This window comes from Candoia aspera, chromosome 1 (assembly GCF_035149785.1).
Source record: "Candoia aspera isolate rCanAsp1 chromosome 1, rCanAsp1.hap2, whole genome shotgun sequence".
Classification (NCBI taxonomy): domain Eukaryota; kingdom Metazoa; phylum Chordata; class Lepidosauria; order Squamata; family Boidae; genus Candoia; species Candoia aspera.
Window position 1 is genome coordinate 35883103 of NC_086153.1, and position 11977 is coordinate 35895079.

The 11977-nt window shown below is 43.8% G+C and overlaps 1 protein-coding gene across 2 annotated transcripts in view; it reads right to left on the reverse strand.

The window, feature by feature from the left end:
* Nucleotides 1-7920, reverse strand: part of MSH6 (mutS homolog 6) — a 37726-nt gene extending 29806 nt beyond the window's left edge. For both annotated transcript variants that reach the window (XM_063301758.1, XM_063301749.1), the window contains exon 1: nucleotides 7711-7920. In XM_063301758.1, the coding sequence (XP_063157828.1) occupies nucleotides 7711-7868 (158 nt within the window). In that variant the 5' untranslated portion in view covers nucleotides 7869-7920. The remainder of the gene's footprint in view (nucleotides 1-7710) is intronic.
* Nucleotides 7921-11977: the final 4057 nt, after the last annotated feature.

Consider the following 11977-nt stretch of genomic DNA (forward strand, 5'->3'; position numbering starts at 1 on the left):
AGAGCTACCACCCAGCCAACGCAAAACGGTCATTTGGGTGGTCAAAGATTATTTCTCCAAACAAGCCCACTTTATCCCCTGCGTGTCCATTCCGTCAGCGCGTCAATTAGCCCGCCTATTCCTTGTACACGTGTACAGGCTACACGGATGTCCCTCCCGCTTGATTTCGGACAGAGGTACACAATTTACCTCGCAGTTTTGGCGGGCGTTTCTCAAGCTGTTGGGCACGAAGCAAGCCCTCTCCACGGCTTGGCATCCTCAGACGGACGGGGCCACTGAGGCGGTTAACTCTACTCTAGAGCAGTACCTGCGCGCTTTTGTAAATTATCAGCAGGACAATTGGGTAGACCTTCTACCATTTGCTGAAGTGGCTTACAACAATGCCGTGCATCAAAGCACTGGGCAGACCCCGTTTCGGGTAGCTCAGGGTAAAGACTTTGTACCTATCACTGATCTCCCACAACCTCCTGCAGGTGCAGTCACTACAGATGATTGGTCAACACAACTGGCTGACTCTTGGCCAATGATTCAAAATGCATTGGCTGATGCTCAAGCGGATTATAAATTGTATGCTGATTGGAAGCGGGCCCCCCAACCGGCATTCCAAGTTGGGGACTCAGTGTACCTTTCTACCAAGTTTATCAAGTCATCACAACCTTCAAAGAAACTTGCGCCTAAGTTTGTGGGTCCTTTCCCAATTATCGCTCAGATTAACCCTGTGACTTTTAAACTTGATTTGCCTCATAACCTTAAACGCTTACACCCTGTTTTTCATTGCAGCTTACTCAAACCGACTATTCCTTCTGATCGCTGGCATCGGCAACCTCCACCTCCCACCCCCATCATGATTGATGGTCAGCAACACTTTGAAGTTAAAGAAATTTTGGACTCTAGACGCCTTCGCAATACTTTGCAATATTTAGTTCGTTGGAAGCATTTCCCTCATCCTGAGTGGGTCGCTGCACCAGATGTAGCTTCCCCGGTTCTAGTGGCCCGTTTCCACTCCGCTTATCCCTCGAAACCAGGTCCCTAAGGGTATTTTAGGAGGGCGGTATGTCATGTGCGCCGTTTCAATGTCTTTGATGCATCGTAACGTTTCGCATGTCATTAATTGGATGCGTGTTTCATTGGTCTAGGGAGGATGGGAACGATTATGTTTTGGCTTTGCGTTGGAATGTGTTTGTGTTATCTACTGCGCTCAAGGTTACTTTCCCAGGCTGGCAACTCTGACGATTGCTAGCACCTGTGCCGGGCGGGGCTGTTACGAGGGAGGCGGGATACGTTTGAAGCAAGGGTTTAAGTTTGTATTTGGCGCGCTTTTGCTCATTCTCAGCTTTCTCTGTATTTGCTTTTAGTACTCTAATAAATCAGATTTCATTTAGCATCCTCTTGTGAGTCTGAGTATTTGGGGCTAGGGCAATCATTACACAAAGACACTGTCTCACGCAGAAGCAGCATCATATAGAACAGCTCACACACTTGTCTTCCTCAAACACAAGGAATGCAATAAGGGGAAGGTAGGCAGTCGCAGAAGACCAGAGGGACCTGACTGAAATTCAGTTAGGGTTAGGAATATGGAACTTACCCAACCATCGTGTGCTTCCAATCCTCCAAAATAAAAAATGAGTTCCTATATATGAAAAATAAAATCTTGCAATGTTTTGGTAATCTTTCATGGGTTTCATACTGATTCCATAATGAAATCTCCAAAAATGTCAGTGACTGAAGAGGCAACATCTGGAATATCACACAACTATGCAACAGTACTAGGACTCTGAAAAGGTAGCCAGTCCCTAATTAAAATAAACTTTCTTTCAATAATGCTTTATATAAATATTTCCTAAATGACAGGAAACCAGAATATCAATTAATGGGAGCTAGTGTGATATAGTGGTGAAGGCACTGGCCTATAACTAGCCAGGCCCAAGTTCTAATCCACCCTTAGACATGTAAATTCACTGGATGACTCTAGGTCAGTTATTCTCAGCCTACCTCAGATGGTTATGAGAAAATAATAGGAGCCAAGATTGATTCCCACTCAATAGGCATTTCAAAAAGAAATATATTTTTAAATTGGCCTTTAAAAATTTTGTGTTTGGTTTTTAAATGAAGTTTTTATGCTTTAATATATTTTAATGTCTATTTGATTTTTAGTTTTTAAAATAATTAAAAAGACATTGCTACTGAGACTAAAAGTTCAGAATGTTACTCAGGTGCCATGTACAAATGCAAGCTGTGTCAATCTGCTTGTAACTCTTTGGAGGACAATCATATAAACCTGACAATATGTTTATCCACCGTTTTCCCATTCTACTACTTCCCACAATGTTAGGTTTGCATAGTTTTTTTCCCCAAGTCTATTATCTTCTTGCATAACAAGCCCAAAGTACATGAGTTTCTCTTTCTGACCATCATAAGCAGATAGTTCAGAACTGACTGGTTTCTTCTGCAGTCCATGTTACTCTTCGTAACCCTTTCCAGATCCATAATTTGAAGGATTTTCTTCAAATTATTTATCTTCTTAATGTCTAATCATAGTTATACTTAACTGCAACAAAATTATTTTGTAACTGAGAGAAAATATGTAAAAATGATTTAAATTTTAAAAATCTGCATTAAAGGACCCATTAAAAAAAAACACCTTGATTTTTAGCCACCTTAGAACCGACCTTCCTACTATGTTTTGCCTCTGCAACCAAGTAGTTTAAATTTTTTTTTTAAAAAAGAGGCAGATACCTATAGATAGATTAAAGCATCAAGCAAGCACTGAAACAAGCTGTTCCAGAGACAGAACTGCCAATATTTGTCTGCGACTAGAGGCTGAATTCTTAGAGTTGGTATTTCCATGTAAAGAGCAGGAAAGGATTGAGAGAGAAAAAGATTACTGGTTTCTCTATTTTCAAACAGGAAACCCAAGGACCAAGTTTCTGGAATCATTTCTGTTACACCAAATGATTGTTCTGAAACTTAGGTGATCAACCAAATGACTGAAAAATACCATCTTGCCTTTGAATAGGAAGAAATGATTTTGGACACAAACTACAAAGTAGTCTAAGCCTTCTACAAAAGGATACACTTCCACTCTCAAAAAAATTTTTATGTTCTAAAAAATGACAACAGATTTTTCATTTCATAGCAAATGTGTTTCAAGTAACGTTCAACGAACTCTTAGCTGTCATTCCTGTTAACACAATACTAGGCAGATTATGACTTGAAAAACTTTAATCAGGCAAATTACACTACAATCAGGCAAATTATGGGTAGGCCATATATTCTTTATACAATTAGGTCTAATGATAGATTATTGAATAAACTAGTATAAATAGAGTTTGCGCACATACTAATCCATGAACTACTGTTTATAAAGGCAAAACAACATTATACAAAAGAAATTACATTACAAGTAGTCCTCACTTACCAACCCGTCAAAGTTACGACAACCTCAGAAAGGGTGCTTTATGGCCTGTAAAGCACTTCCGGCCATTGCAAAATGGCACCCCCCACCCCCCGCAGTTACATGATTACAGTCTAGGTGCTTGGAAACCTGCCTGCACTTACAACTGGTTGCCAAGTGCCCCGCGATTACGTGATCGCCATTTATGCTCTTCTCTGCCGGCTTCTCTAGAAAGTCAATAGGGAAGCTAGCAGGGAAGGTTGCAAGCTGCTGCTGCCTCTCATCTCTGGGGGCTGTTTCAAGAGCTCCTTGCCGAAGGATTCCTGCTCTGTGCAAGCAGGCATGAAGAATTTAGCTAAATCCTCCATGCCTGCTTGCACAGAGCTGGAATCAAAAAAGATTCCTACCACCCCCCAGAGGCACTCCACACTCCGTACCTTACATGCTGCCTTTCCGCTCAGGGGCTGATAATCCTGCTTGGATCTCAGCTCTCTCGTCTCTGGGGGCTGTTTCAAGGACTCCCTGCCGAAGGATACTCAGCCCCTGAGCAGAGAGGCAGCATGGTGAGGTAAGGACAATGGGGTGCCTCTGGGGGGTGGGTGGAATTCTTCGGCAGGGAGCTCTTGAAACTGCCTCCAGAGATGAGATCCAAGTAGGATTCTCAGCTCCTGAACGGAGAGACACACACAGCCTATGCCAGGTCTCCCCCACCCCCACACACAACATGCTCCTTAAATGGGACTCCATCTGCTTAACAACCCACAAGATCACTTAACAACTGCAACTGGGAGTGCTGATATTGCAGTGGTTGAGCGAAGTAGTAATGTGCTGTCTCATTTAGTGACAGCTTCGCTCAATGACCAAGATCCCAGTCCCAACTGTGGTCGTTAATTGAGGACTACCTGTACCTTAGTATAGTATGCAAATCCAGTCAATATATTTCTAAAGTATGTAAATGGAAGTACCTAGTTGAACTTGGCTGGAATCAAAAAAACTGATGGCCAAAACATTCAACCTTGTTGGTATTTGTTTGTTTGCAAGGAGCAAGCCACTAAGTTACTATGGTAACAAATCACTTTGGCAGAGTCAGAAGGTCAAACTTGAGTATCCTCAGGTTGGGGTGTGAAAAGATGACCATAAAAGGTAAAGCTGCTAATTGCCTGAGGAAGGAATTTTGCCTGGGCTTGCCACAAACATTTTAGTTTCCTTTTTGCTGCCTTTTTTTCCAGTCCAGCTCTGCATGTGAATGCATGAGCTTGTAAAATATGAGCTTGAAAAGCTTTTGTGCCTATCCAGGATTTCTGGATATGGAAACCGGTTTATGTTTTATGCTTTCTGTAAATACATTTATTTTTATAGAAATGCCTGGTGTGTTTTTTTTCTGATCTCTTGGGCCAAATGCTCTCCAGCACTCTGCCAAACCACCTTGGTCTCATCAGACCATAACACATTTTCCCACATGCTTTTGTCAGACTTGAAGTAGGTTTTTGCAAAATGTAGCCCAGCTTGAATGTTTTTCTCTGAACTTTTTGGCCATAATTCCAAAAAGTATGTTTGGCGCAAGAACAACACTACGCATCACCAAAAGTACACCAGACCCACAGTGAAGCATGGTGGTGGCAGCATTCTTCAGCTGGAACTGGGGCTTTAGTCAAGGTGGAGGGAATTATGAACAGTTCCAAATATCAGTCAATTTTGGCGCAAAACTTTCAGGCCTCTGCTAAAATGCTAAAGGTGAAGAGGAATTTCACCTTTCAACACGACAACAACCCAAAGCATACCTCCAAATCAACAAAAGAATGGCTTCACCAGAAGAAGATCAAAGTTCTGGAATGGCCCAGCCAGAGCCCAGACCTGAATCCGACTGAAAATCTGTGGGGCGACCTGAAGAAGGCTGTGCACAGGAGATGCCCTTGCAATCTGACAGATTTGGAGCGCTTCTGCAAGGAAGTGTGGGCAAAGATTCCCAAGGCAAGATGTGCCATGCTGATAGATTCCTACCCCAAAAGACTGAATGCTGTCATAAAATCAAAAGGTGCTTCAACAAAGTATTAGAATGCAACATTATTCTAGTTTTTTTATTTTTATCCCTAAAAGATTTCAGTTTGTTTTTTAACTGAATTGTACAGCTTGTATGCTATATTAAAGGTGGAAAAAAATCTGAAGTGATTTATCTTGGTCTGATTTTTTTACATCTCAAAAACCTGGCATTTTAACAGGGGCGTGTAGACTTTATATCCACTGTATTTAATTCTTGGGTGGGAAGCCACCATAGTAACAAGGCCATAGGCTTGATTTTGCATGTGTGTGCGCCTTCAAGTGGAATGATTCCTGGCATTCTTGGCAGTGGTTTGCCACTGTCCTCTTCCTAGGGCTGAGAGTGACTGGCCCAAAATCATCCAGCTGACTTTGTCCCTAAGGCAGGACTAGAACTCAGTCTCCTGGTTTCTAGCCCAGAGCCTATAGCCTATAACACACACACACAATGTATGTATGTACGTATATATAACCACACCACCAAATTGGCTTAGGCTAGATGAGGAAATTTTTAAAAAAAAAATCTGGAAAAAGGCAATGGCAAACCACTTCCACACTGCTGACGGAATAGTCACCAAGAGTCCAGCTTGACTCAAGGAAAACTTGACTATGAAAAAAGCAAGAGGGCGCTAGCCATCCCCAAAGAAGACTGTTCCCCTTCCTGCCCCAGGCATGTTGACACAACCAGGTTTTAATTTTTTTGCAGAAGTCCAGGAGCAAGGGGGGCCAAGTTATGATTGCAGGTGAGTAGGATGGACAAAGGCGCAAAGATTACTGCAGCTGCTGACTACAGTCAGGAAATCAGAAGACGTTAAATCCTTGGGAGAAGAGCAATGACAAATCTTAATAAAATAGTTAAGAGCAGAGACATCACACTGACACCCGCATAGTTAAAGCAATGGTATTCCCAGTAGTAACATATGGCTGAGAGAGCTGGACCATGAGGAAGGCTGAGAGAAGGAAGATCGATGCTTTGGAATTGTGGTGCTGGAAGAAAATTCTGAGACTGCCTTGGACTGCAAGAAGATCAAACCAGTCCATACTCCAGGAAATCAAGCCAGACTGCTCACTTGAGGGAATGATATTAAAGGCAAAACTGAAGTACTTTGGCCACATAATGAGAAGACAGGACACCCTGGAGAAGGTGCTGATGCTAGGGAGAGTGGAAGGCAAAAGGAAGAGGGGCCGACCAAGGGCAAGGTGGATGGATGACATTCTAGAGGTGGCAGACTCGACCTTGGGGGAGCTGGGGGTGGCAATGACCGACAGCAAGCTCTGGTGCGGGCTGGTCCATGAAGTCACGAAGAGTCGGAAGCGACTGAACCAATAACAACAGGATGTACAAAATGAAAAGTGAATAAACACACCACAGAAAAAAATGGAATGAACCTAACACTTTAACCATAATTTTACCCTATCCTTCCATGTTACAAAATCACAATTTTTCCATGTACTATGCTATCATTACTCACTCTTCCTTATATATTACTTTCCAGTAATTCACTTTAAATCACATTTTTCTATTAAATTTACTTTAAAAGCAATTTACAAGACAACTTAATAATATTTTAAAAAATGGTAAACTGTACAGTACCACTCATCTCAAAAGCTACACTAACACTGGTTATATTACCACTATCCATCTTCATTCCAATGAAGGCATACACAATCAGTATACACGCAGATGAAGCCAGGTCAACAAGCCAAATCAACAAGAACTCATTCGTTCGTTGCTGGATTGCAAGCTCATCCTCTGCAAATGTGATCTGAAGCATTTTCCACTGTATTAAACGGGGCACAAGAATTTGATTCCTTAGTCTTAAAATGCCACAGAAATGAATGAGGAATGGACGACGAAATAAAATGCGATGCTATAAAATGTCTGTGCTGGGCCTACACATAAATCCCCCTAAATAACTCTTCCTTGGGTAAGCAGTTTACGCCTCATCTACCCATTCTGGCCTAGGGCCAGGCTATTATTCCACCACGACGCCCTCAAGCAACAAAGAGACGGCTCCAGACAGCGGCAAGTGAAGTGTCAACGAGGGCCTAGCACGAGCAGCGGCACACAAGAGGCACCTCCCCCCCGGCGCTCTATTGTTTTCCGTTTCCGGACACATTTTCCTTTCTCGCCGTGCCTGCCCTCCATTCCATCTCCCCCGAAGCGCGCTCCCTGGAGGCGGAAGCTGCTTAAAGCCTAGGTGGAAAAACCCGGGACGATGAAACCGCCTCCCAGGAGGCCCGGGCTGCCTCCCGGCTCGCGCTGAGCCACGGCTCACCAATCCACCGACGGCGGTCGCGTCCTGCTCTGGCTGCTGCTATGGGCACTGGCCGAAACCTTGGGGCGGCTCTCGGCGTCACTTGGCGGGCTGCCGCCGTCACTGCCCTTCTCCGCAGGCTTTGAGAAAAACGTTAGGAGGCTGCTCTGCCGGGACATGACGGCGGCCGAGAGAAAATTAGCAGCAGCCGCCGCCGAGGCGATCGCTTCTGCACCTCCTCCCCTCCGTCACGCTGGCTGAGCAACGCGCGAAATCTGCGACCCCGCCCAGTCAGCTCCGGGGGAAACGTCCCGGTGCAGTTCCGGGGGAAGAAGGAGCCCGCCTTCTGCCCCACGAGGAAGCAAAAGCCCCGGAAGCGGGAAGCGCCCCGGCTTGAAGGAGATGTTCCCGCTATGGCTTCTCACTGAAAACCGCCCTCAGCTGTGATGGAGCCAAAGGGCTCTTTTAGAAACGGAGAGCTGAGGAGAGTTAGTCCTTCCGGGTTAGGAACAATTAGGTGCATCGGGGGCAGCTTCTCTAATCTGTCCTCCCATTGGGTTGGTCTGCAACTCTTATAATCTCCTGTCCTGCGCGAGAGTTACACGGCATTTCACTCAAAAGCAGGATAGCAGTGCGGCGGTAAAATGCATTTCGGGCCCCTATTTTACCGCAGGAATGAAGCAGAATAGGGGTTCTGTCGTCAAGCAGTGAGGAGAAGAAGGACCCTCCTTTGGTGCCAGTTCCTGGCCTTTTCAGAGTGATTTTAAAGACAGTTCACATTCTCCATACAAAAAGGCATCCTGAATCTCAACATCAACAGGAAAGAACTGTTAGAATTTTTTAATTTCCTTACCAGGTTTCTGAGCCAGGACCAAAGAAATGCAGTTGCATGAAATTAAGTTATTTTTCACCCAAGAGCGAAAACAATGACAACAAACGGTTAGGTGGGCAATCCCCCAGGACCGCATCCATTGTTGTTCAGTCATTAAGTTGTGTCCTCCTCTTTGTGACTCCATGGACCATAGTGTGCCTGGCCTTCCTGTCCTCCACTGTCTCCCAGAGTTTACTCAAATTCATGTTCATTGCATTGGTGATGCTATCTAACCATCTCATCCTCTGCTGTCCCCTTCTTTTGCCTTCAGTCTTTCCCAGCATCAGGGTCTTTTCCAGTGAGTCCTCTCTTCGCATTAGGTGGCCAAAGTATTTGAGCTTTAGCTTCAGTATCTGCTTTTCTGATGAACAGTCAGGGTTGATTTTCTGTAGGACTGACTGATTTGACTTCCTTGCAGTCCAAGGGACTCAGATTCTTCTCCAGCACCACAGTTTGAAAGCATCAATTCTTTGGTGCTCGGCCTTCCTTATGGTCCAACTCTCACAGCCGTACATTACTACTGGGAAAACCATAGTTTTGATTATACAGACCTTTGTCGGCAAGGTGATGTCTCTGCTTTTTAATATGCTGTCTAGGTTTGCCATAGCTTTCCTCCCAAGGAGCAAGCATCTTTTAATTTCCCAGCTGCAGTCACTGTCTGTGGTGATCTTGGAGCCCGAAAAATCTGTCACTGCTTCCATTTCTTCTATTTGCCAGGAATTGATGGGGCTAGATGCCATTATCTTAGTTTTTTTAATGTTGAGTTTCAAGCCAGCTTTTGCACTCTCCTTTTTCACCTTCATCAAGAGGCTCTTAAGTTGCTCTTCACTTTCTGCCATTAGGGTGATATTGCCGCATATCTGAGGTTGTTGATATTTCTCCTGGCAATCTTAATTCCGGCTTGTGATTCATCCAGCCTGGCATTTCTCATGATGTACTCTGCATATAAGTTAAATAAGCAGGGTGACAAAATGCAGCTTTGTCGTACTTCTTTCCCAATTTTGAACCAATTGGTTGTTCCATGTCCGGTTATAACTGTTGCTTCCTGACCTGCATACAGGTTTCTCAGGAGACAAGTGGTTCCGTACTCCCATCTCTAAGAATTTGCCACAGTTTGTTGTGATCCACACAATCAAAGGCTTTAGCGTAGTCAATGAAGCAGAAGTAGATGTTTTTCTGGAACTCTCTTGCTTTCTCCATGATACATCAAATGTTGGCAATTTGATGTCTAATTCCTTTGCCTCTACGAAACCCAGCTTGTACTTCTGGTAGTTCTCGGTTCATATATTGCTGAAACCTAGCTTGTAGGATTCTGAGCATAACCTTGTTAGCATGTGAAATGAGCGCAATTGTGTGGTAGTTGAACATTCTTTGGCATTGCCCTTCTTTGGCACTGAAACATAAACTGACTTTTTCCAATCCTGTGGCCAGTGTTGAGTTTTCCAAATGTGTTGGCATATTGAGTGCAGCACTTTAACAGCATCATCTTTTAGGATTTTAAATAGCTCAGCTGGAATACTGTCATCTCTGCTGGCTTTGTTAGTAATGCTTCCTAAGGCCCACTTGACTTCACACTCTAGGATGTCCAGCTCAAGGTCAGTGACCACACCATTGTGGTTATCAGGGACATTTGGATCTTTCTTGTATAGTTCTTCTGTATATTCTTGCCACCTCTTCTTAATTTCTTCTGCTTCTGTTAGATCCCTGCCTTTTTTGTCCTTCATCATGCCGATCTTTGCACAAAACAGTCCCTTGATATCTCCAATTTTCTTGAAGAGATCTCTAGTCTTCCCCATTCTATTGTTTTCCTTGATTTCTTTGCATTGTTCATTTAAGAAGGCCTTCTTATCTCTCCTTGCTATTCTCTGGCAATCTGCATTCAGTTGGTTATATCTTTCCCATTCTCCCTTGCTTTTCGCTTTCTTTCTTTCCTCAGCTATTTTAAAGCCTCATGAGACAGCCACTTTGCTTTCTTGAATTTCTTTTTCTTTGGGGTGGTTTTAGTTGCTGCCTCCTGTACAGTGTTTCAAACCTCCGTCCATACTGTAGTTCTTCAGGCACTCTGTCTACCAGATCTAGTCCCTTAAATCTATTCATCACCTCCACTGTATATTCATAAGGGATATGATTTAGGTCATACCTGTATGGTCTAGTGGTTTTCCCTACGTTCTTCAATTTAAGCCTAAATTTTGCAATAAGAAGCTCATGCTCGGAGCCACAGTCAGCTCCAGGTCTTGTTTTTACTGACTGTATAGAGCTTTTCCATCTTGGCTGCAAAGTACATAATCAATCTGATTTCGGTATTGACCATCTGGTGATGTCCATGTGTAGAGTTGTCTCTTGTGTTGTTGGAAAAGAGTGTTTGCTATGACCAGTGTGTTCTCTTGACAAAACTCTTGTTAGCTTTTGCCCTGCTTCATTTTGTACTCCAAGGCCGAACTTGCCTGTTATTCCAGTTATTTCCTGACTTCCTACTTTAGCATTCCAATCCCCTATGATATAAAGGACATCTTTTTTGGGTGTTAGTTCTAGAAGGTGGTGTAGGTCTTCATAGAACCAGTCAACTTCAGCTTCTTCAGCATCAGTGGTTGGGGCATAGACTTGGATTACTGTGATGTTGAATGGTTTGCCTTGGATTTGAACTGAGATCATTCTGTCATTTCTGAGGTTGTACCCCAGTACTGCTTTTCCCACTCTTTTATTGACTATGAGGGCTACTCCATTTCTTCTAAGGGATTCTTGCCCACAGTAGTAGATATAATGGTCATCTGAATTAAATTTGTCCATTCCTGTCCATTGTAGTTCAGTGATTCCCAAGATGTCTATGTTCAATCTTGCCATCTCATGTCTGACCACATCCAGCTTATCTTGATTCATAGATCTTACATTCCAGGTTCCTATGCAATATTGTTCTTTACAGCATTGGACTTTCCTTTCACTACACTTCCAGACACATCCACAACTGAATGTCCTTTCAGCTTTGGCCCAGTTGCTTCACTCTTTCTGAAGCAACTCGTAATTGCCCTCCACTCTTTCTCAGTAGCATATTGGACACCTTCCGACCTGAGGGGCTCATCTTCCATCGTCATATCTTTTAGCCTTTTGATACTGTCCATGGGGTTTTCTTGGCAAGGATACTGGAGTGGGTTACCATTTCCTTTTCCAGTGGACCACGTTTTGTCAGAACTCTCCGACATGACCTGTCCATCTTGGGTGGCCCTGCATGGCATAGCTCATGGCTTCACTGAGATACGCAAGGCCCTTTGCCACGACAAGGCAGTGATCCAGGAAGGGGGGCAGTGATCCAGGAAGGGGACCTCCTCCTCACAGCACGTTATATATATTCCATTCAACTCCTCCTTTAGAAGACCACCCCCTACTCAGTTACCCATACTCCACCTTAACCTCATTCCATAT